The sequence below is a fragment of the Pezoporus wallicus genome, unplaced genomic scaffold, assembly GCF_028554395.1.
Source record: "Pezoporus wallicus isolate ANWC-B61680 ecotype Strahan unplaced genomic scaffold, APGP_CSIRO_Pwel_v1 contig_5785, whole genome shotgun sequence".
Taxonomy (NCBI): Eukaryota; Metazoa; Chordata; class Aves; order Psittaciformes; family Psittacidae; genus Pezoporus; species Pezoporus wallicus.
The window spans coordinates 1,512,281-1,538,761 of record NW_026641150.1 but is presented as its reverse complement, the minus strand read 5'-3'; the positions used below and the strand labels follow the sequence as shown (position 1 = coordinate 1,538,761).

General features: G+C 38.9%; 1 protein-coding gene across 4 annotated transcripts in view; it reads right to left on the bottom strand.

The window, feature by feature from the left end:
• Positions 1-4,689: 4,689 nt before the first annotated feature.
• TFDP1 (transcription factor Dp-1) overlaps positions 4,690-26,481 on the bottom strand; it is a 46,269-nt gene continuing 24,477 nt past the window's right edge. For 3 of the 4 annotated variants that reach the window (XM_057422293.1, XM_057422292.1, XM_057422294.1), the window contains exons 4-12: positions 23,240-23,346; positions 18,945-19,066; positions 17,474-17,639; positions 17,136-17,282; positions 13,197-13,265; positions 11,779-11,930; positions 10,460-10,626; positions 9,777-9,858; positions 4,690-5,780 (exon numbers count right to left, since the gene is read on the bottom strand). In XM_057422293.1, coding sequence (XP_057278276.1) covers positions 5,633-5,780; positions 9,777-9,858; positions 10,460-10,626; positions 11,779-11,930; positions 13,197-13,265; positions 17,136-17,282; positions 17,474-17,639; positions 18,945-19,066; positions 23,240-23,346 — 1,160 coding nt within the window. In that variant the 3' untranslated portion in view covers positions 4,690-5,632. The remainder of the gene's footprint in view (positions 5,781-9,776; positions 9,859-10,459; positions 10,627-11,778; positions 11,931-13,196; positions 13,266-17,135; positions 17,283-17,473; positions 17,640-18,944; positions 19,067-23,239; positions 23,347-26,481) is intronic. The other variant, XM_057422295.1, reaches the window with a different exon arrangement.

Here is a 26,481-nt window from a genome sequence, read left to right as displayed (position 1 = left end):
AGACCTCAGCAGCCTTCCAGTATCTGAAGGGGGGCTACAGGGATGCTGGGGAGGGACTCTTCATTAGGGACTGGAGTGACAGGACAAGGGGTAACGGGTTCAAACTTAAAACAGGGGAAGTTTAGATTGGATATAAGGAAGAAGTTCTTTACTGTGAAGGTGGTGAGGCACTGGAATGGGCTGCCCAGGGAAGTTGTGAATGCTCCATCCCTGGCAGTTCAAGGCCAGGTTGGAAAGAGCCTTGGGTGACATGGCTTAGTGTGAGGTGTCCCTGCCCATGGCAGGGGGGCTGGAACTAGATGATCTTAAGGTCCTTTCCAATGCTAACTATTCTGTGATTCTGTGATTCTTTTAACGTGGTACATTGCAAAAACTTTCCATTCTGCTCTAAGCAGCCCTCCTGATAGGTCAGGGCTCACACCACTGCACTACTTACAGTGAAGTACCATGACGCATACACAGTGATGTGTTAAAAGATCAAATCTTTGAGCCAAAGTCTGGATTTCAATCCATTGAAAACATCCAAAAATTGAACAAACAGAAGTCATAGCAGAACAAAGAAAAGTACTTGTAAAGGTGTTACATGGGTGATTCTTGATTAACACCAGTCTTTATACTCTGCCATATCAGGATATTCTGCTTTTATCACAGCAAAGCTGTGAATCAATAATCATGGTTTTCTGTGACAAATGTTTCACTTGTTAGTGCTGACATACTTTGAATGTCTCTCTGGACACAGCAGCTCCCCAGGTGAGTGACAGGCAGATGCAGCTAGGTGACAACCACCATGATGCCAGATGAGAACTGCCAGTGTAATCAAATGTTGGAAGTAGGAAACCCCCATGCATTTCAGTTGTTGCCCTTCTTCATTCTGCTCTCAGCATCAGCTGCACTTCTGCTTTTCAGAACTCCCACTGTAAAGGAAGACAAGTTTTCACTTCTATCCCCTCATCCAGCTCCCTCTTCTGTCATAGGAGTTTGGCAGCTTTTGATGGTTTCTGAATATGAGCTGAGCTTCCATTCTTTTTCTGTTGAGTCTTTGCAGGCAATCCAGATGACTCACTTGTTAGTTTGTTCATGACACTGATACATGGTATTTTCTAAAATGTTGTTTGTTTTCTTTTCATCACTCTTACCGGATCCATATGGTAATTCAGGCTGGAAGGCATCTCAGGTCATCTCTAGTCCATCCCTGCTCAAAACATTGTCTGCTGTGAGGTCAGACTCTACATTGCTCAGGGCTTTTATCCCGTCTAGCCTTGAAAACCCTAAGTCAGCACAACTTCTCTGGGAAACCTGTTTCACAGCTTAATTCCAATGGAAATAATCTTGTTTCATTTCTGTGTGTTGTGTGTCCCTCATCCTCCCACCAGGCATCACTGTGGATTGACTCCAGCTTTGCAATAACCTGCTTGAAGTACTGAAAAGCTGCCATTAGGTCTCTTGAGGGCACCTTTTCTTCAGGCTTAACAAGTCCTTCTTCCTCAGCCTCTCCTCATATAGCAACTGCTCCGGACCCCTCAGCATCTTGGTAACACTCCATAATCCACAGAAGCTCAAGGAGGAATCAGAGCCCAAGAATAACCTTTGAAAAATCTGAAGTCCCAAATTTACAAAATAACGACATTCAAAGTTGCTGGCTTGTTGATAAATGAATGACAATTAAAGTAAAACAAGCAAGGCTTTAACAATAAAGCACCTGTGATGGTATCCACATCTTTCTGGAAGGAGACAGATCTGAGAAGAGCTTAGAGATCTTAACTCAGTGTAGCAGTCAAAGTAAATAGCATTCTTCTCATAAGCAGATGAGAGAAAACAAATCCCTATCGGAAGCAACTGAACTATCTGGAAAAAACTGTATATACTCTCTCCTTTCTACTGATGATCATTCCAGTATTATTATATCACTGCTCTCCCCCCGCTCCTTTTTTAAGTTAAAGCAGCCTCCTATTTTCAGATCTCATTAATGTACAGATTTCACAATGTATCACGTGTTCACTGATACAGAAACAGAGATTTATCTTATGACAGTTAGCTCCTTCTATGAAGAATTTAATAAAAGGTCATTTTCAAAGACCTGTGTCCTATCAGCTCCATTGATTTTTTCTTCCCTGCAATGGTTGCTTTTTGTTGAAGGAAGATTTTAAAGAAGTTTCCAAAGTCACACTTGCTTCTCTTTAGTTAAGACAATCAAATTTCAAAAGGAAAAGCAAACCAGTTTACTTTTGAAACAAAAAAATCCTAAGAAAGCCTGCTTAACTTATTACACGTCAAAACGGAGGGACAGTCTTTTGAAGCTATCACTTTAGAAAAACAGTGAAAGATGCACACTGGTCCCAGGATTTATCTGCAGAACCATTTCAGAGATACAAATACACGCTTTGTGACTTTTCCTCTTCTTCACATCACAAAAAGTACTGACAGATTAAAAGAGTAACAGTACATTCTTTCCTCATAATGTTTTTCCCCGAAGTGAGCCCTTATTAATATTCTCATTACCTTTCCATCATTTAATCTTCCTTAAACTGAATTCTAGCTTCTCTCCCTTTACAGTATTTTCTGCTTCCACAGATTTTCTCAACGATTTCCTGCCCATGATTTCCTCTGGCATTCTGTTCCTGCTTTTACCTTCCTTTTCCATCTGTACGTATGGTGTCACCCTTTTCAGAGATAAGAACCATGCAGTTATCTCCTCCCTTCCAGCTCTTTTCACTCCAGGCCCGGCATTAATACACCTGTACTACATATTTCTTTGCTCCCCCCCTTTTTTTTTTCCTGTTTGAATAAAGTTTCTACTACCAGTCTTTTTTTTTCCTCATTACTTCTTCCTAACTTCACCTTCTTCCCTCTGTGAAAACTCTTACATTTCAATCTGTTCTTCCTTTTCTGGTCCCCTCCTACTACTTCTTAAGAGTCTCCTTGATCTGAAGTCTTTCCTCATTTCCACCTCCTTCCTCACCATTGGTCTCTTTTCTCCCTCCTCACCCTCCTTTTTCACCTAAACACAATGACCAGGTAACTGCCCAAAATCTAGCATGTAATAAAAAATTCAATAAACTTTCTTTTGCTACTGGTAGTCACCCTTACTAGAATGCTCTCCTGAAACCAAGGTAATATAGAATCAAAGAATCATTTAGGTTAGAAAAGACCTTTAAGATCATCAAGTCCAATCATATAATTAGATTTGCTCTCCCAGACCACTCCAATGCTGTTTTGTTAAACTCTCAAATTCCATTTCACAGATTCATCAGCAACCAAAAGCAAAGTAATGTCTTAGAAAGTCTGTGCTTTGCGCACTTCCACTCCCACCTTGACGTTGTTTCATCTGAGATCTATTCCACTAATGAGAACCAAAAGGAAACTGTCAGATGCTTGCAGCTTTTCTTACCTAGCATCCCTGTGCTCCTCTTTGCAGGTAAATCTTCAATCATACAATGGAGATTTAGAATGTAAGGGAAAAGAAAACAACCCCCATGGCCTGTCACAAGTTCCTTGATAACTGTTGTCGAACTCCGGAGAGAAAACTGCCATTCAACAGCAAAGATAATTTGAATCAGCTGATTCAACCATGGTAAGAACCTTGCTTCTAGCACTAGCACTGCAAAGAATGCCATCATTGGTGACAAGCCAATCATGCAATTACCTCCCAATAAATGGTTTTCCCAGGCCCATAAAATTAAGTAATGTGCTTGTTTCACTCATATTACAATATTACATATAACTCTGATACAATTAAAAAGCATTCACTGTGTGTCAGCTGCTCTGTAGGAAGCACCCACACCCCCTTACCAAAGAAGGGTGGTAAGACAAGTCATGACACAGTCCCCCAGAGAAAAAACACATGTAACATACTTCATATTTACCACAGGGTTTAAGTGTATCCAAGATCCCTTATCACAGACAGCACACTTACTAGACTGTAAGTTATCTCTGAGCAACTTCCTGGAGTTTTTGGAAGAAACAAATCTTGACTGACAGCCACCTGCAGAGTGAGTGGCCCAGTCTGTAAGCTGCACTTTCAGGTGAACCAAAAAAATGTTTAGGTGAAGAGGAAATATATGGAAAATAGACGAAGAACTGTTCTGAGGACATGGGAATCTACAATGGAAAGCCAGGACTGAGGAACATGGGATGAAAAGTTAGGACAGTAAATCTGGGATTTTGAACAGAGAAGCTGGACCGGACAACTAAGACTGGCCTGGCACGCTGAGTAGCAACATGACTGAAGTAAGGAGACGTGAAAGAACAGAGCATACAGGGAAAGATATCGTAAGTTACCAAGAGCTGTAAGGACAAATTCCTGTAACAAAGCCAAAAATTTGGGACCTCTGTAGTGCAGATGCAGTACGCTGAGACAGTTAGTTCTAGGTCTTGTGACAAGAGGAAGGGAAATGCTCTAAAATAATCCTAAAATTAGAAAAACCACAGAGCTTGTTAAAAATGCCCATGCGCGTTTTATTAATAAAAACTAACAGTGCCAAGGTTAAACAAGTCAAACAATTATAGTCTCTTTATATTCCATAAAATATTACAGAAAAGTTTATTTGTGTTTCAATAAAAAGACTACTGTCTTAGAAGAGGCAGCTGACAGTATTTGTGCAGTTAATTGTTTGTGAATAAATTCAAAAAGACTACCACCTGCCCTGAAATTCCTTTTATAAAAATGAACTATTAAAAATGATTGACAAATTTTGAGTTAAAAAACTTAAAACATTCTCTATATTTAATTTCAACTTTATAATAGATTACAGGAAGATGCTTATGAAACAAATACAAACATTTGTTTCAGTACATGTCTTTATATGATAGACTTATAAGTATGTAAACAACTATATAATAAAAAGTTTCCAAAGTCTGCCTGTAAGAAATCAGGCAAATTTCACCATAAGCAATAAATCATTCCAAACCTTCAAGACATTTTATATAGCTGCACCAACTGGCAGTAAACATTTGCCAAAAACTTTGTTACTCATATGTCCCAACATACAGTGAAAAGCATATAAACTTGATGGAATCATCATGTTAGATATAATTTAAGGGAAAAAAAGTTCACAACAACATTTCTGGAATTTAACATGTAAAAAAGTAGGACGTATCTTTCTTGTTTGGTTCTTTGGACACTGCGCGATTAACAAAAAACACTACTACATTAGCTCACTATTCCTCCAAAAGTGGCATCATCAAAATATACTCCAAATAAATTGCCATTCAGTGTATTCATTTTCCACAGAAGGATAGCATTTTATTTCTCAATGATGTGTCTACATTTTCTTTAGCAAACTTCGCAAGAACATTTGGGGCAAAATCCGTTTTCCTTCAAGTAAAAAAAAGAAAAGCAAACCCAAAACAAACAAGAAACAACCAACAAACCAAAACCCCCTAAAACAAGAGTAAATAAAGGCTCTGCATTAACACACTGGTATCAAAAACACACATCCACACCACATTTAAAAATATCCTACATAAAACAATCCTTGTTTGCTTATCAGAGGTGCAATTTCTAAACTTAGAACTGCTTACCAATATTCTCCTTGAGGGATGGGGCAAAGTTATTTGAGACACTTCTCCCTAGAACAATTTATTCCTGAAGCTTGCTGAATTTTAACAAAAAATAGTCTACAAGCAAAGGGCATCAGTCGTCATCATCATTTTCATTAAAATCGTCGTCGTCGTCATCATCATCCCCAACATAAGAAACTGGTGTTTCAACTCTGGAGCCACTGTACTGAGATCCGTTGGAACTTGTAGCCAACATCCCGTCTCCACCATTGGAAAAGTCACTGAAGGGAAAAAAAAAAAAAAAACAACAAAAAAACCAACATGGCCAATTGGTATTACTTAATGATTTTTCCTGGTTTACTGTGCTCTTAAATATAATTATGCATCTAATCTGTTCCTTTAATGAATCTGCCACTGCTATTTTATAAACTGTATTGAACATGACTAAGTTATTTCTCAAAAGCAGAAACAGTAAAGTAATTCTGAAGTGGTTCTTATCGTGTTTCTTCCTTTAGGTTTAATATAAAGATTAAATCCTTTCCAGGTAACTTCTGAAGTACATTTAGCCTTAAAGCTACAGAATTATCTAAGCCCTTTACTATTTTTAAGTAGCACTGGACACTCGCATCACAAGTGAATCCTATCTTTAAGCACTAATCTTGACTCAAGACACGTAAAATTGGGTATTAATAGCTCCTCCTTAAAACTTTGTTATTACATGGCGAACTATCATTGCTACATGCACTGTATTTTTAACTTGAAATGGTTTTCTTCTCATACTTTCCTAGTTTAAAAAAAAACCACTGTATAACAACAACAAAAAATTGAACCAAAAAAATCCACCCCACCAACCTCAGAACAACTCAAAAAATTCCCCAAAACCAACACTCTCCCCAAGCAAAAAAAAAAATCCCTACTTCTTTGACATCTTCTATTTTTCCCTCTTGTAGACATCTATGTACACTGAAAATTCACCGACACTGAAAATTTATCTCCTGGATCAGCAAGTAGATTTGGAAAGTATCTTAACTGAATGGGATCTTTTTCCACCAAAATACACACAAGCATTGTAAATATGGTCTAAAATATCTTGTTCCAAGATGAGTTAACTGTATCCAGAGGTATTTTAAGAGCCAAACATTCCTGCCTCCAGTATTAATTGCTATTTTGCCAATCTTTTTTATCAAACGTGGTCAAATTCTTGACAAAATGTTTTTCTAAAATTCACAGAAAAAGTATCTCCAACTTGGAAGACATTCATCATTTTAAAACTGCTTTCAAGAATATGTTTGCTAGCCATTTTTCAATCCAGCTGATGCACATAATCTATCATGCACACCGCTGTATGGAGCTAGTTGAATGGTCTGTAACCACACAAAATGAAACTGCCCCAGAAGATAACAAGGAAAATGTACGTCCAGTGAGACACTTCCAAGAGCTTCTGCTGCTCTGCACACTTACTCGGAAGATAACAAGATATCTGCTTAGCTGTCGTCAGGTAATTTATATTCTCCAGAATTATCTGCAGAAGCAGCATCAAAAACAACAACAAAAAATATGCTTGTGTTCCTGTGAATTTGGAAAGTACAAACTCAAAACCTGTCACCCATCTTTTGGATAAACATGGAACTGGATTTCATAACCTGAGCTCCTTAGCAAGACAAAGAAATTGGAATGAAGGCATCAGCAGCAAAATCTTCAGTCTTCTGCAGTCTGTCTTTGACAGTTTTTGGTACCAGAAAAGGTACATATCTTGTAGTTTCCTACTGCCATGAATACTTATACATGTACTATAACTAGACATAATTTGTCACAACCCTTTTCCAGTCTCCTAAGAAACAGAGGTAGAAGGAGTTCTCCTGCTTCTCACCAAGATTATGAACCACAGTCAGCCTCCACTTTTTCTACTGGTCTCTTAGCTAGTAGCTGCCTATTCAAATTTCAAAGTCTTAAAAATACATGGGCTCTTTTTCACTAACTCCATGTACATTAACATAGAAGGAACCTCAGTAAGAACAGGAGATTTCATATACTGTGTAAGTTCTGTTTCTCTAAAGATATTTTAGCAATATTCTCACTTAGTTTCAGTTCCCTAGCACAAAACAGGACAAATTCCTCACACTTCTGGGCTGCAGTAATGGGCTGCAGCATGAACCACGCTCCTCACCATTGCTAGTCTTGCACATCCCTGAGCTTAACTGTTTCAAGTTTTTTGGTTGTTTTTTTTTTTTTTTCTCTGCATTCAAGTAAACCTGTTATCTACAAAAAGGCATTTCATTACAAAAATGCTTTCAGAAATGTAACTGTATTATCCTTTTAAAGTAACCCAGATACTGTATCCTTAGAAAGACCTCCTTCCAACTCTGACAGAAGGCAGATGGGAGAGAAAAAGCTGCCAGAAGATTATCTTTAGAGAACAAGTATAAAGCTGTTTTGCTTGTCTAAAAAAATCCCATCAATACAGGATTTTTGCCTTTAAACACAAATGGATTAAATGGCCTAAAAATTAGTACTTCCTTAAGAATTTTGATGGTATAGCAATTTTCCAAATAATTTACAAGGCAGCGCCTGCCAGTGATTCTAATGTAAAACACTCACTTGCTGTGGAAAGAGGTGAAGTAATCTATAACTTGCTCTCTCCTTTCTAGGCTCACCTCAGTGTCCACTAAAATCACGGAACAGGTCCTTCTGGAAGTTATGCGGACATATGTATGAAAGACAGGGAGGCGATTACAGGATTGTAGGAGGGCCAAAATGTGCCTTCTATGATGGAATAAATGCATCAACAAATAAGGGAATAAGTAATCTACCTGGGCTTCTGGAAGGCCTTTAATAACAGTCGCTCTCAACATTCTCAGCTCTCAACTAGAGAAATAGAGTTTGACAGATGTACTGTCTGATGGATAAGAAATTGGCATGGTAAGAGTTATAGTCAATAGCTCCATGTCCAAATAGAAACCAGTAATGAGTGGTGTCGCTCAGGAGTTCATACCAGCACCAACAGTATTTAGTATCTTCATTAATGACTAACAGTGGTACTGAGCACACCCTCAGCAAGTTTACAGATGACACAAAGCAGGGTGGCGCTGCTGATAAAATTGAGAGAAGAAGGAGTGGGCCTACATGAACCTCATGAAATTCAACACAACAAAGCGCAAGGTCCTATACCTGGGTCAGGATAAACCCCAGTATCAGTACTGACTGGGGGATAAATGGATTGAGAGCAGCCCTGTAGAGAAGGACTTGGGAGATATTGGTGGATGAAAAACTAGACATGACCTGTCAACATGCTGCTGCAGCCCAGAAAGCCAACTGTATCCTGGGCTGCACCAAAAGGAGCATGGCCAAGCAAGTTCAGGGAGGTGATTCTCCTCCTGCACTCCATTCTCGTGAGTACTGCATCCAGCTCTGGGGCCCCCAACACAAGACACATACTGCCTTGGTAGAGCAGGTCTAGAAAAAGGACATGAAAGTGATGAGAGGGTTGGAACACCTCTCCTATGGAGACAGACTGAGAGAGCTGGGCTTGTTTAGCCTAAAGAAGAGAAAAATCCAAGGAGACCTTATAGCAGCCTTCCAGTACCTAGAGAGCTTATAAGAAATACTGAGAATGATGTTTTACCAGCACATGCAGTTGACAAGACAAGGAGAAAGAGTTTCAAACAGACAGATGGCATATTCAGTTGGAGATATTAAAGAAAAAATATGACATTTAACTCATTTTACAACTTAGTAGAACTTGCTTATAAACAAGGACAACTTGTTGATAAATGCAACACCAAGAATCTATCCAGTAGTAACTACCTAAGTGTCTTACATAGCAAGAGAAAAACAATATTTAAGTTCAGAAATTACATACATCCACAAAAAGCTAAACCCAAGTTGCAGTTTATCACTCTACCCATTTCTGAAAATGTTTAAAACCCAAAAACCCTTTTTTTAAGTTAGACACTAACGATCAGTGGAGAACCTTGCCCAGATTGTATCTTTAGGCAAGTATCTATTTTCTTCTCACAAATTCCAAACTAAACAAAAATAATACATTCAAGATTAACACCAGCCTAATCAATTTCTTTTCCACTATACAGGAAAAGGTTTCTTTAATGACACTAGTAAGAACTACTACTACTCAAGTAAAAGTGATGCCCAAGAATAAACTTAAACACATACCAATATCGCATTTAATCAAAACAAAACTTCTTTATCAAATATTTAACCCTCCTTAAGTTTATTTGATGATTGCAGATTTTAAAAACTAATTGATCATTTCATCCCACCTGGCTGAAAATCTTGTGCCATTTGATGCAGAACCTGATGAAGATGTGACATATACACTGCTGATTGATCCCTGAGCCATTTCTGTAAAACAAACAATATGTATTTCAAGAACACTTCAAAACACTCACGTAATTCAGATAATTGCTTAATCCTTTTAAAGTCCAGAAAGGAGACTTGCAACCAAACCAACTGAACATACTGATGTACTATAACCAAAATAGCATAACTAAAAACCAAGGAGCTAGTGCAACAGCAAAAATTTCAAAGTACATTAAAAAAAAAACAACATTTAATTTTGAAGTGAGCAAGTCAGAAGCCACCAGTATTGCTTATATAATGAAAACAATAAAGTAATATAAAATGAAGCCATGACCATGTTTGCACTTACTACCCCTTGCCTCTGCAGGTGCATCAACTCTAAATGTTCTCTTAAATGAATTGCAAAATGCAAAGACCTACTTGTGTGGTACAATGGAAAACATGGTTCTGTGAAAACCACAGCCCATTCTCTATGAATCTCTGTTATTTGTTCCCTAAGGTATGCTAAAAAGTGTATTTATTTGAGAATTTGCTAGAAATCTTTAAAACAAACCACTGGAACTTAAATTAACTGATCTCAGATATTTTCACATTGCTTTTTGAGTCTCATATTAACAAAACAACTCTTCTTGGAGTAACTGACCTGTCACATATGGTTCCAGAGCTTTAGGAACCAAACTCCTTGCAATTTTTAGGTCCTCTGCTGAACAGCTTCCAGATTCTAGCCCACAAGCCATTCCCATTCGTTTTAGTACTTCTATATCATCATGAATTTCAAAAGTATTGTCAAAATTAAATAGATACTCAAATCTGGAGAGAAAAAAATATCTCTATTAACTTCAATGACTTTAAGTAACTTTCTAGGTTCAGGAATTGCAGCATTTCAAAAGCTCAACACACAGTGTTAGCGATATATCACATTAAGCAATCAAATTTTTCAAGATATATATATTTGGTAGCAAGCAACTAAAACCATCATTATATACACTATATAAATCTTTAACAGGTTTAAGAGATACAGAGTTTTAATTAAACATTTTGCATGCCTGATATTTTTTTCTTTACAGAGTAGGAAGGGAAATGGGAGTTGGGTTTTTTTCTCCCCTCTTTTTATGGTTTTCTGGTAAGCTAATAGTGCAAGAATACACTGCTACATTCAGATTTTATTTAGCAAATGAAAAAGCTTTTTGAACCAAAAGTAGAGGACAGCAGTTCTGAAAACTAAATCAATTTTCAAGTCTGCTAGCTGCATTTCCCTGTGTTGAAGTCAGAGGAAAACACTCCTTGGTGTATGTATGATATAAAACTTTAGCACAGCTGCCTTGTTTTGCTTCTAACATCTATCCATAGTATGACTTAAACAATTTATTAAATATGAAGATAGGCTGAGAAAGTTGGGGCTGTTCAACCTGGAGAAGAGAAGGCTGCATGAAGACCTCACAGCGGTCTTCCAGAATCTGAAGGGGGCCTACAAGGATGCTGGAGAGGAACTCTTCATCAGGGATTGTAGCGATAGGACAAGGGGTAATGGGTTCAAACTTAAACAAGGGAAGTTCAGGTTGCATATAAGGAAGAAGTTCTTTACTGTGAGGGTGGTGAGGCACTGGAAATGGGTGTTCCAAGAAAGCCGTGAATGCTCCATCCCAGGTGGTGTTCAAGGCCAGGCTGTACAGAACCATGGGCAACATGGTCTAGAGTAAGGCTTCCTGGCCCACGGCAGGGGGGTTGGAACTAGATGATCTTAAGGTCCTTTCCAACCCTAAGTATTCTATGATTCTATGAATGCAATTATTCTATTTATTAAAAAGCTTTATAAAACTGTCTGAAAGTGCATGTTCTCAATCTACAAAACGCACAAGTAAATTTATTTGTATTTCATCTTTACCAAGTCTAGATGAATGCTTTAGCATGGACATAAAACTCATAATACCAAGAGCCTGAGAGAAAACTTTGTTAACTCACTTGTCATTTGAAATACTGCAGTCAATCACTGTCTTCTTGCTGGTGTTCACAATGATAAATGGCAAATGGATGACAGAGTTGGAAGGTGGTGGTCGATTTGCCTGTTGTTCTGCTTGACGGTTTCGCTGAACAAGGTTCTTGAAGGCAATTTGCTAGAAAAAGCAATAGTGATACAAAAAGTATGAATTAAACTTTTAAGATCCTGTTAACAACAAAATCCTTCAGATAAAGAATACCAGCAAGCTACAAAAAATAGCTGCAGCAAGTAAATGCAGAAAAGGACAGAATGATCACCATATTCCTGCATGTTAAGATGCAGGAAGGGAGACAAATGAGAGTATTGAAAAATGCAATGCAATAAAATTTCACTGAAAATAAAAATGCATATTCTAATAACTACATCAGGACAGTTTCTCGGACAGATCCTTGACAGAATGAAGAAATAACAGTGATTAGGAGAAAGAATTTTCATATAGCATCCTACTTCGCTGTTCACCATTCCCTGTTAGCCACTGCACTCCACAAGAACAGTCAAATGATTAATACTGTCTTTTTCCTGAAATTATATGCTAAAAGCCAGTTAACATTTGGAATTTGAATATCTGATGTTAGGTTTCCAAATTACTCAGTTTAGGTTAGCGACTTTACTCTCAGATCTTAACAAAACTGCTTTTCAGAATGGAATATTCACATTTTAAAGACTGGCAGTAGTAGGAACTAAAACTCAAGTTAATCACTGAAACTCAAGTATAAATCTTTTATTAAGACACCAAACTAAGAAAAAGTATTTTTCTAGTCATGGAATCAAATTAAACAAACAAAATTTAAAAACAAAATCTAAAGCCACCACAGAGGCTGATAAAAAATCAGACAGCTGTTGAGGTTGCTGTCCCACAGCTGTCTGTACTTTCTTTCTGCATACTCTCCTTGAGATTCTCATTCCTATCACACAGTATACTAGGGGGAAGGAGCTCAGCAACTGCTTTACAGTGGTGAACCTACTTACACAGCACAAGCAGTCGTGTCCCAGAAAGGTAAGACACAGAGAATTATGAGACACGGCCTCTACAGTCGTCTAATTTTACCTATGGACTCTAGCACAGAAAAACATTCTAGATACAGGAACTCAACTGGAAAATTCTGAGAGCAGAGTATGAATTACAGCTCCTGTCAGCATAAAACCTGTTTGAACATACTTTAAACTGCAACATAATTTATCATAACTCATGGAAAGTTGCTGGCTTCCCAACAGCAATGTGCAACAGCACAGTTCCAGCTAAACTACAGTGCAAAATTAAAACTTCATATGCTTTACCCTGAAATTCACCTCGTAGAAATTTCCCATCCCTCACTGGGATAAAACAACAGGAATATATATAAGTTACCTTGCCCTATAGACAAGAGTACCTTGACTGTACCTGTAGAATGAGTTCTTGTAGCTGGGACTGTTTTTGCTTTATTCTCTCCAGTCTTCTCTGTTTCTCCACCTTAGGACAGAAAAAGGTTTTCTTGGTTTATTGGTTTTACATAGCATTTTATAACAACATTTTCTCCCCTGAAAATCATCTCAATACCAAAGAACTGTAGGTAGGGCATATGATGTCAGTCACTAATGTGATAATTTAGAGATCTAACTATTGAGACTCACATCAGTACTACTGTAACAAAGAGCAGAATTGGAACACTGGGGAATAAAGTAAAATATATCTGGAAGACGGTAAAAACATCTTTGCAAACAGAAGTTATGCCTCAGAAAAACATCCAGATTCAAGGAGGCAAAGAGGCTCTTCATGTAGTCTACTGGAGACAATCCGTCAAAGATGATTAAAAGAAATGACGTTTCCATGAGCCCAAGGTTAAGTCTTCAAAGTATTAAATACATACAAAGAAATACCATAAAACATAGGAGACAAAAAGGTAGGAAATAAACAGCTTTCTCAGTGTGGGAAGCTCACCAGCAGATTCCAACAAGGACTTCATTTACAGACTGTTACTCAAATTACCGTGGATCAGAATAAGAGAATGAATAGCAACATGACAGCACAGAACCACAGAATAGTTAGGGTTGGAAAGGACCTTAAGATCATCAAATTCCAAACCCCCTGCCATGGGCAGGGACACCTCACACTAAACCATCTCACCCAAGGTTCTGTCCTGACCTTGAACACTGCCAGGGATGGAGCATTCACAGCTTTCTTGGGACACCCATTTCCAGTGCCTCACCACCTTCACAGTAAAGAACTTCCTTATATGCAACCTGAACTTCCCTTGTTTAAATTTGAACCCATTACCCCTTGTCCTGTTGCTGCAATCCCTGATGAAGAGTCCTTCCCCAGCATCCCTATAGCCCCCCTTCAGATACTGGAAGGCTGCTATGAGGTCTCCACGCAGCCTTCTCTTCTCCAAGCTGAACAGCCCCAACTTTCTCAGCCTGTCTTTATATGGGAGGTGCTCCAGTCCCCTGATCATCCTCGTGGCCCTCCTCTGGACTTGTTCCAACAGTTCCATGTGCTTTTTATGGTGAGGACACCAGAACTGCACACAATACTCCAGGTGAGGTCTCCCAAGAGCAGAGCAGAGGGGCAGGATCGCCTCCTTCAACCCGCTGGTCATGCTCCTTTTGATGCAGCCCAGGATACGGTTGGCTTTGTGGGCTGCGAGCGCACACTGAAGCCGGCTCGTGTTTATTTTCTCATCGACCGACACCCCCAAGTCCTTCTCAGCAGGGCTGCTCTGAATCTCTTCTCTGCCCAACCTGTAGCTGTGCCTGGGATTGCTCCGACCCAGGTGTAGGACCTTGCACTTGGCATTTTTAAATTTCATGAGGTTGGCATCAGCCCACCTCACAAGCGTGTCAACGTCCCTCTGGATGGCATTCCTTCCCTCCAGGGTATCAACCGAACCACACAGCTTGGTGTCATCGGCAAACTTGCTGAGGGCGCACTCAATCCCACTGTCCATGTCAGCAACAAAGATGTTGAACAAGACCGGTCCCAACACCGATCCCTGAGGGACACCACTCGTTACTGGTCTCCAGCCGGACACTGAGCCATTGACCACAACTCTTTATGTGCGGCCATCCAGCCAGTTCTTTATCCACCGAGTGGTCCATCCATCAAATTGATGTCGCTCCAATTTAGAGACAAGGATGTCGTGTGGGACGGTGTCGAACGCTTTACACAAGTCCAGGTAGATGACCTCAACTGCTCTACCCCTGTCCATCAGTTCTGCAGCCCCATCATAGAAGGCCACCAAATTGGTCAGGCAGGATTTCCCCTTAGTGAAGCCATGCTGGCTGTCACCAAGCACCTTGTTGATTTCCATGTGCCTTAGCATGCCTTCCAGGAGAATCTGCTCCAAGATTTTGCCAGGCACAGAGGTGAGACTGACTGGTCTGTAATTCCCTGGCTCATCCATTTTCCCCTTCTTGAAAATAGGGGTTATATTTCCCTTTTTCCAGTCATCAGGAACTTCACCTGACTGCCATGATTTCTCAAATATGATGGCCAGCGGCTTCGCAACTTCATTTGCCAGCTCCTTCAGGACCCGCAGATGGATCTCATCAGGACCCATGGACTTGTGCACGTTCAGGTTCTTAAGATGCTCTTGAACCTGATCCTCTCCTACAGTGGGCCTAAGGTCTTCATTCTCACAGTCCCTGCATCTGCCTTCCAAGACTTAGGTGGTGTGGTCAGAGTATTTCCAGTGAAGACTGAAGCAAAGAAGTCACTAAGAACCTCAGCCTTCTCCAAATCCAGGGTAGCCAGTTCTCCTGATAGCTTTTGGAGGGGGCCCACATTGTCCCTAGTCTGTCTTTTACTCACAATGTACCTACAGATTCCCTTCCTGTTATCTTTAACATGCCTAGCCAAATTTAATTCTAACTGGGCCTTAGCTTTTCTAACCTGGTCCCTAGCTTCCCAGACAACATCCCTGTATTCTTCCCAAGCCACCTGTCCTTGCTTCCTCTCTGTTTCCTCAGCAACTGCTTATCCATCCATGGAGGTCTCTTGGTCCTCCTGCTGCACTTCCTTCTAGTCAGGATGCAACACTCCTGAGCTTTTAACAGGTGAACCTTGAATATCAACCAAAAGTCTTGGGCCCCCCTGCCCTCTTTGTAGGGCTATATCCCATGGAACCTTACTAAGCAGGTTCCTGAAGAGGCCAGAGTCTGCTCTCCTGAAGTCCAGGGCAGTGAGCTTGCTGCACACTCTTCTCACTGTCCTAAGGATCTCAAACTCAACCACCTCATGATCACTACAACCAAGGCTGCACTGGAGTGTCACATTTCCAACAAGCCCTTCCCTGTTGGTGAGCACGAGGTCAAGCATGGCACCTCTCCTTGTTGGCTCCTCTACTATTTGCAGGAGGAAGTTTTCTTCAGGACAATCCAGGAACCTCCTGGATTGGATGTGCTGGGCCGTACCAACCCTCCAACAGATATCAGGATGGTTTAAGTCCCCTCATGAGGACAAGGGCCTGCAAGCGTGAGGCTGTTCCTATCTGTAAATGATGTCAGCATGTGCTGACAATGCTGGGTCACCTGTCATAGTAAGAGAGCTCATCATAAAACACTCTTGAAAGTGTCTTGTAGCATTGAGTGATTACATCACTGAAATTATTTTTGGTAATGCGTATGTGTCAGAAAACATAATCCCATTCATGCATATTTTAGAAATAAAATGACATTCAATAGAGATCTCAAATTACAGCATCTAGAAAAACATTCAGCTCAGTACACCCCAGGAGCCAAAAATTTGAATTACTAGGCGAGGGACTAAGAAGATTCTAATGCACCTGATACTCACTGCCACAAATGACTCAATAGTAAAAGCAAACCTTGTACAAAGTAAAAACTAAGAAGAAAAATTAACTGAGGGCTGTTACATATCATAAGTACTTAAGTCCTGCAGCAGTACAGGAGCAGCAATGCATATATATGGTGAACTACATGCAAAATCTATCATCATAGATGTATTATTTGTCTGGCCTCTGGAGAAAACAATCTTCGCAACTCTTTAGCACCACTACTGCAATGCTGGAAATACACATTAATCTTTCAATTTGGTTAACTTCCATTCACTTCACATATACTCTAAAAGCTGTGACAGAGCTGTATTTCTGACATAGAAGAATAAAATAAAAAAAAACACCATAAACCAACTAAAAACATTAAAACAGTCTGGAAGTTTAAATGTGCATTCTGTAAATACAAACAAGAGAGTCTAAAGGGATCATACTATTGTACCTTGTTATTTCAGGAGATAGCAAGAATACATTCTGTTGTATCAGAAGAAATTAAGGATGTAAACATTTACTCAGACACAAAGACACTGTGAACTTCCTAATAAATATACCTCTAAATTCTGACATTCCTGAGCCGAGTTAGTAGGTAGACCAATCCATTTGATTTCCTTCTTCTCCTTAGAGATTATGTTCATGGCCATAAGGACATTTAAGGCATCATAGACACGTCGTCTAATATTCTTCTGGTCATAAGCCTGCTATAGACATAGTTCATTAATCAAACATACTTGTGGCAAAAATATTTGAAGATAAATACATCACAGTAAATGGGTAAACTTAGGTAATGTCTGAACTGTTTAATTTAGCAGCAGGAAAAGATAGAAAAGTCTCATAAGGAATTTCTCTTCCCCCATTCAGTTCACATGGAACTGACCTCCCATATACTTACTGATTCATTTGGTGAAATGTGATTATCAGTGGTACTGAATTCTGCAACCAACTCGTCTGCCACCTCATTGTATGAGGTAGTTCCTTTTCTTTGTACCTTCTCACAAACCTTCATAGAGAAATGACGTAAACCCTTGCCATTCTTCTCTCCTTTTTTGTTCCGCTTCCTAAATATATGCATAATACATATTTTAAGATGATTTTAACTTTGGAATACTTAATGTCTCTTTTTCAAATACAAGCACACTGCTGCATAAAACCAAGCTTTCCCTTTTGTTCTGCTTTTACCCCTTCCCAATATTTTTTCCTATGATGTTTTCCCCTACAATTTAAAATAATTAACAATTCTAGTGTCTTGATGCTGAAACACAGTACAAATTCATTCTTTTGTCAACTCTGCTAGCTCCAGTAGCAGATAATTTAACAGGGATATATCCCTTGAAGAAGTCAATAAAAAAACCCTTTTAATCTTCCAATCAAGAAAAAGAAGGAATAGAGGGATAAATGCTAAAATATGAAAGGTGAAATACAAGATATAACTAACCTAAGTTGACCACAAAAAAAAAAAAAGACTTGATTGAGCATTTTCTGTATAAGTCTGATACCGACTGAACAGATGAAGTCTGATATTGCCTCAACTCACTACACATTCCATAATTACCAAAATACAGATCTGAAGTTACACAGTATATGAAGTTGCTATGAAAACTTCAGTCACAAAATATAGTAACTATAAAAGTTTTCTGCATATTTTTTAAATAAAAAGCTCCTTGAACCTGAGGGAAAGTGTAAGTATCAACAGAAAGTTCCTTGTAACTTGAGGAAAAGTGTAAATATCAACAAAATTACTATCAGCAATGGAACCTCTCTTAATTCTCTACATCTCACTCACTACAATTCCAAACTAGAAATCTATTTATGTGTAACGAGACACTGATGATAAATTTAGTCCTAAAAAGAACCCCTACATTTCACAAGAGACTCTTAAAAGCATGCTTGCATGAGACAAGACACCAGAAGAATGCATTAATTTTATCTAATACTTTTTCTGCAATAAGGACTACATCCTTATTTCACATGATACTTCATGATACACTTGTTCAATCCAAAAGGCGCTTTATTTTTTTTAATAAACCAGCAAACCAGCAATGTCAAATTAAAAGCTTAATCAAGTCACATGAACTCGTGTTCTTTTAGGAGCAAAATCCTCTAAATGTAAGTAATGTGAGGATATCTATCAGTGTTCACAGAAAATATTCTCATTCCTTTTGTGACAAATGAGGGAGTATTCATTCTTGTGCAACTATTCCTCACTTAATACAACATACTTAATGTTGAAGTGCTCTGGATGGAAAGGTGAACACATGTCTCTCACACCACTAGCCTGAGAAGTATATACACTGCCACAGTTAACCTTTAGAACAAAGGTTCCAAATAATGTATTAATCCTTTGTAACTTGTATTTTGCTCACCCAGCAGACCACGGTGAAGAATCGCCAGTCTGGTTCTGTGATACAAAATGTGTGTTAGGCGTATGTGGACTTCCTACCAGGATAGTATTTGGCGCTGAAGGTCTCTGAGGTGTACCAATAACCTACAGTAAAGATAAAATAATTTGGAAAATTATCGGAAGTACTACAAGATATTCATACACTGCATGATTCAAATGATGCACAATGCAAACACTTCTGCCTACTTCTACTGCATGCATTGATTTTATGCACATTAGTATAAAACCCTTCAGACTACAGATTATATAGTTAGTGCACTTCCTATGTAGTATTTATGTATTATCCTTACATGATTTTTCATGCTTCCTGAATTTCTTAACATTATTCAACACTAACTTTGACAAGATCAACACACACAGGTCCTCACCACCAATAGAAAAAAGGGATAAAGGTAAGGGGAGAAACCCCAAATCCTACCAGAAGTTGCAGTAAATACAGGAAGTAGGATCTAAAAATCAGTAAAAGCAGAAAGAAAATGCAGAGATGCTGCCAGAAAGGCCAATTTCTGCAGTCAAGTCTCTATTACTACAGAGTGAGAACCAAAATGTTAAGAGGTGAGGAAGAATAAGGGCCAACTTTCTCTATCACTGCAGTGAATGAGACCAATTTGGGCAGAATAACTGCACCCTGAACATGTTATGCGAAACACACTCAGCTGATCACAGTCTTAGTCCTGAAGATGTGCTATTCTGATCACAAATTAATACACACATTTGCACATGAAGCCATATTCTCCTTAACTGAAACTTGCTGAAGCAGAACTTCCACTTTTGCAGATGATGTTTTCTATCTCCAAAATGTTATAAATGTAACACTCTAGAAAATATGCTTTTAGGAAAACAAAATGATACTGTACAGATTTCTATTCTGTAGAAAGATATGACAACTTCTGGGGGGTATGTCTGCCTCCCAGTGGAAACAGTATGTTGCATCCCTGGCATCATATGAAACAAACATCAAATGAACCTACACCCACAAGCTTGCTACGCTCTTCAGCCACATTCTGCCTCACCAACAAAAATTTCTTTCTCAGGCTACGTTCAATACCTTAGCCTCAAAGAGTAAAATAGAAAACCTGAAAAAAACCAAATGAAACATTTTATGCATTAAAGTTAAAATAAACCAAATTTGAATAATGTTTAAATATAGAACGCTAAAAGCAGTCTAGTGACTATTAGATGCGTCAGATTTTAGCTGCCTGTGATTTTTCCCATACTACTGTTTCTTTATATAATGCCACCTGAGTAGTTAGCATATAAGTTCATTACACCTTCTTCTGACAGCTGGAAAATCTCAGGTCCCCCTCCTCTTTCCTGTAGCTTTTTTCCATACTTAAATTGTTTCTAATTCTTATGGAAAGTCATCTCATCTCCTCTACTACTTTTCATAACTGAGACTTCTGACTGTGGGAAACAGAATGAGGGTGTGGGATGCCAAACAGGCACAGGAGACACGCAAACCAGCTCACCTTCTCCCCATGAAAAAAATACTGCCGGTTCTGCTGCTGACTGGTCTGGTTCACCACATCTCAAAAGACTGTGAAAACCACCTGTGCGCTACTCAAGTAACAGACAATACAGACCACAGAGGAAAGCTGTTAGCCAGTTTTTATTCCTTAGAATGTAGTTACAGAGGACTAGAAGAGATGATTAACATCTTGCTTGCAGGAGCAAAAACCAGAGGGTCTCACTTCATTCCCTAGCTTCCTAATTCCACAAGCAGCTCCACCATCACGTTGGTGCCACACCTAGAATTTGTACAACTGCAGTAACATGAAAGCCAGGGGAAAGAAGAAAATAAACCATCTGGTAGCAGCAAACCCTGTACATGTACCACACTCTATAGTGTCTTGAAGTGTTCAAGAATACAAAGGAAAAAGCAGGAAGCAAAAGCAAGAAAAAAGGAATAAAGTAGGAAGCAGGTACAAATTCACAGGCTCATTTCTCAAGTGGAAAAGTGAACTCTGTTTAATACATTCAAAACCTGCCCCACATTCTAACTCACGAAAGTCTGCAAACCAGCCAGAATTGTAGGCTTTAATGTACTGCTATTAAGGAAGACCCTAGAGTCTGGAGTTTCACAATCTCCTAAGGAATTACCTAGTATTATTGGCTCCTTAATAGAAACACTGATGCCTCTATTTTTACTCTCAAGTTCATAAGCAACGATGACTTTCAATGAAAAGAGCATCAACAAAAAGAGTCACTGGGAACATCCTAAAATTAAAGCTTGTAGACAGAATTAGAGAGGATGGTTTTAGACAATCGGGGATAGGTAGGGGGTGTAGAAAAAAGAAGGACTTCTGGTTTCTCTTCAGTTTCCTGATTTCAAAAAGGAACAAGATTACAGTTTAGCTCCTCAATAATAAAGAGGTTCAGGACAACTGGGAAAGCAGCAAGACAGCCCATACACTCCACTTTGCTGTTCTTAACAGAAAAACTTACATGAACAGACTTATGCAAAAGAAAGACTACCTGAACAAAGAACACAGGTTCAGAAAATGAAGTACTTAAGTATTAAAAATGTGAGTTTACCACTCAAAGGTTAGAAAGTTGAGCAGGATCACAAGCCAACTCCTCAGTTCTGCTTCCCAAGAACGTTTTGAATATTGACAGAAAATTCAACTCCCCTTTGTTTTCAGGGTTCTAAAGGCACTTTTTTTTTATAGTTCTGGCTATCCCCTTAAGGACTGTAAAGTCAACAGAAATAGTTCCCCAAAATTTCTCTCTATATATACACAAGCAAAAACCTCCATCTCTTCTTTAATGACATACAACTAAGCATCTAATTCTGAACTGGTAACAGCCAATGCAAATATGTTGATATGGGCCCCTCCTTTCACAAACGATTTAATGCTAGTATGTTTTGAGTAAGGAAGTGCTGAAAATTATGATTGCCAAATGTAAATTTCCCACACTAATCATACTAACAAAACCACCATTAAGAGTAGTTGTTACTTTAGAATCACATCTTTTTTTAATAAGAATACCATGTAAAATTAATCATAGATAATACCACAGAATAATATAATACAGATGAGGATTTGTCAATTTAAACTTGTGATGGAAGACACAAGAATTTATTTTACAGGTATATCAACATCGTTGTAAAAATTAATTTTCTGACGGTTTAAAGTTCAAAAAAGCATCAGATGATTTGTAATTTCATTGTTATCCCCTTGTTTTGGTACTTCAAGGAAATATTTCCTCAGTTACTCGAAAGAACATTTCATTTACAACATTAAACTGAAGTGTGTACACAGTCCCACAGCAATGCCCAGCAGGGGCCCCCTCTGCGCCATTATGGCCTATGATATTTAGTTAAAGTATTATTTTCCTACTGCTGGTTACTGATTTTAAATTACAAGAATGCCTACCTACTCTGAATTTCCTCATTTGGAAATTTACTGATAACAGACCTCCAACTGAAGGAACAATTTCATTCAGTTAAACTCATTTAGCAACACTTCCAAGTGGCTGCTGGCAAGTAGTTTATTCACACCACTGCTGGAAATACAGTGCAGCGAATGATTTGAACTACATCTGTACAGCTGAAGAGGTAGAGTTTATAGATTCATGCAGCCTCAATTATAGAACACTCCTTAAAGCTTAGAGCTGGGAAAGGCAGATGGGAAACTGCTTTCCTGTCAAGAAGGACCCCCAACATAAGAAATTCCATTTCAGATGTTTACATGTTACAGTTGCCTTCCAGAAGATGAACTGAGATCAGCTCCTTTCATATCACTAAATTTTCATCACTATAATTTAATTCTCATAATCTTTGTATTATTTACTGTTTTACTAGTTCTTCAAAACCTCTTAATTTCATGTTCCTCACTCAAAGCTCACATTAAGTATTTAAGCAAAAGGGTATCTAAATTATGCACTAAGAAAAGCTCTGTTTTCAATTTCATTCCAACAAACTTCAAGCTCAATAAGCATGTGTTGTTGGACTTCATTTACATTTCCCTATGTCAGATTCCCAAGCAGAGTCTGAGTGAGCCACTGATTTTAAGTGGCAAGACTAGCAAAAGATAAAGCTACCTGAATATTCAGGTATCTGCATGTTGCTTTGAGAGTCATCTTTGCATTTCTTTATGCAAAAGTACATTTGTGTTAACATAAGTTTATTGAAATCAGAAACAAGCTTAGACTGTCTACTGATGACAAGTGGTACCAACTACCAACCTACAGGTCAGATCTACAGTACGTGTAAGCAATAGTATAAGCAATACAAAAACCCCAGTGTCTCCTTACCACTTGTTGTGCAATGTTGACATTAGACTGTCCGAATGTTTTTGGCAGGAGCTGTTTTCCAAGCGTATTTACTGTAGAAGGATGAACAGCCAATAGAGAAACAACCCCTAAAATACAAGTAGATAGCTTCAGGTCAGCCACATTGTATTATTTTAGTAATTCCAGTTTCATCTATACTACCAATGCATCTTAATAGAAACTAGCTCTAAACTGCATAGAGAGTCAATATAAAAGTAACATTCACACATTTGAACCAAAAGAAGAAATCAAGATTCATAGTACGTTCTCTCAAACTTTCTCCTATGTAACTTTGTAAGTCAGTAGGCTAGTATGAACATGTTTTAATTTTCTGTAACCCGATTTTTCTCTCAAAGCGTAGTGGCAGAGGCAATGGGCATCTGACAGCGTAATCATCTCCTCTTCTATCCCTGTTCTTTGTAGCAATTGAAATCTCTTCCCACACCACCTGAAAAACACGCCGAATGTCCCAGGGTAGGACATATCCATCTGAGATATGCTGGGCTCCAAGAAATAAAATTTGGCTAGCACCCACCTTTCCAAGGGAGTATTCCCAACTTTCCCCTAAGTATCCCCTCCAACCTGAAGGAGGGAATTACAGAACAAAAGTCTTCAAGCAAAATACATACAACACAGTAGACTAACCCTGCAAGGAAAGCTGCTCTCTCTCTGTTCATAAGCTATCCACAGTGAGCATCAATAGATAAGCCACGTAAACCAAAAATTCAGCTACCAAATACCAACCCAGGTATCCAGCAATTTGATGCTCCAAGCCAGTTTAAAAACAAAACAAAGAAAAGAAGCAACAAAGACTGACTGCAGAAAAAAGAATAATGGGACAAACAAGTCTTAAAATACTGGAGACATCTGTCATGCGGTTGTCAAGGGCAGACATCAGCAGTTCTTTCCCTCGGATCACTTTTAAAGGGGCCAATGAGGCCAGAAGGGCTTGGCACAACTCCCATTCTGCTTCCTTTTCCATGTTATACAATACAAAAGCAATGAGCAAACATTTTTACAATTTCATCAGGGGGGCCCTAATGAGTCCTTCATGGCTACCATCCCTCTTACTCATTCAGGCAAGTCCACAGAGAATTGAGACAACTCCAATCTTGTTTAAGCCTTCGCTTTCCAAAAGGCTTGTACTTCTTAGCTGCTATTACTACACCGCATCAAACCAATAGCTTCACACAAGAACCTATTCTCAGTCCTCCAAACCTGCATGCAGCAGACTGTGTTCTTCCATTATTAACCAACTTTCCAGTGTTCTTTCAGAAAGTCAGCAGCTATCTAGTTTGTAATAGATGTCTGTTATTCTTTCCTGTCCCTTCAAGTACACCGACCACTAGCACAGCCTGTTTTCTGTGTGCTCTTCTCTGCAGAACACAGCAAAGCAATAAAAACTACACTGGCTATTAGTGCTTGTGTATCTTCTCAGCTTCCTGGAGGTCCTGGATGTGTTTTTTTAACATCCTCTCACTGCTTTAAAAACATCAAAGCAATCTGAAGATTGTATTTCCAGTAAAAAAAACAGAGTTGTAAGTGCTTTCCAGTGTTAAAACACATCATTTATTTGATCACCTCTCCTTACCTCTGATGGTTCGTGTTGCCCACACACTTTCTAGTTCTCCTAGCCTTTGAGATTTATTTTTACAGAGGACAGGTATGGACACATTGGTCATGACAAAGGAATGCCATATGCTACAACAGCATATGGCATTCCTTTGCTATAGCAGAAAACTCCACAACTTGTTTTCTGTTTTATTGCCTGTTCTATTCCAAACAATTCACAAAATTCAATGTGCTTGTTCCTCACCAAACCCTGATACAACATGTGAATAACATACCCTGCCATGACTTCAAGATCTTCTAGAGTGCTAATAGCTCCACTTGGGACACTTACTGTATCTAGTTTGGTTTTCACCAAATTATTAATCCAGGAGAGGACTGTCCCATTATGACACCTTAGGTTCTTTAACAGGCTGATTAAGGACCTTGATAGCCAAAGGCTTTTTGATATTTTTTAAGAAATCCAAGGACATGGCACTGATAAGATAACCCTTATCCACAAGGTTGTTGACTCTTTCAAAGCATGACTTTGAAAAGACATTAACTTCACAACCTCCCTTTTCCTCTCCCTCTAGAAAAGCCCTGTTAATGCCTGCCCATTATCATGTTTGTCCATGTCTTACTCCTCTGTTATGTGCTCAACCAATGTGCCTAACTAAAGTTTATTCATCTGCAGTTACCTGAGCCCTTCAGAAACTGGTGTACAAAATGTGGCTTTCTATCCTTCTGGTATTATATGAATTACACATATATTGAGTTAGCAGCACAGAAGTACCATTGCTAGGCCCTTTAGGAACTCAGATAAGATAATTATCTGGACAAGGTGATTTATAACCATTCATGTCATCAGGTTTTTCCTAAGACAACAACTTCTAGGAACACTTCAGTAGGAAAACTTCATACAGAACAGCATTGCTCTGAGACTCCCCACAATCATCTTGACCACCTATTGACACTTCAGATGCACTCAGAGGTTAGATCAGATGTCTTCCAACCTCCTTATTCATTTCATTCTGTGAATACAAACAGCTATGTTGAATCTGCGTGAAGGGAAAAGCACACGCTATGCTTCTTCAAACTGCATTAACATTTCCTGTGGTGCTGTGCCAGAGTTAATCACACATCTGAACCAACCTGGCTCTATACAGAAACTGCAAAGTACGTCTGTCTGCAGCACTTCATTCTGGTGTGTTTAAGAATAAATTCCTTATGCTATCAAGTTGTTTCTTAAAATTATTTACGACGTAAAAAAAAAACCATGCAAAAATGTTGTGACTCCATGCAACAGCACACATCAGGGTTCGATGTGCAGAAAAGGACTGGGGTGTTATTTGTGGGAACCTAATCTCTGCCTTCTGTTAAGTGGAGAGTTCTAGAGATTTACAGAGCACACGACAAAAGGAAAAGAGAGAACAGTCACAAGTTGTTGCACAGCAAATTCCAACCAGATATGAGGAAAGAAAAGTCACAATGAGAATGGTAAAGCACAGCAACAGGTTGTCTGGGAGGTTGCCTGGAGATATACAGAAAAATTCAACTACTGAAGACTTTGTGCTTCGAAGCTGGCTCTGTTTGATTGTAAGGTTAGATCAGATGGCTTCCAACCTCCTTATTAATTTCATCCTGTGAATACAAACAGCTATGTTGAATCCGCA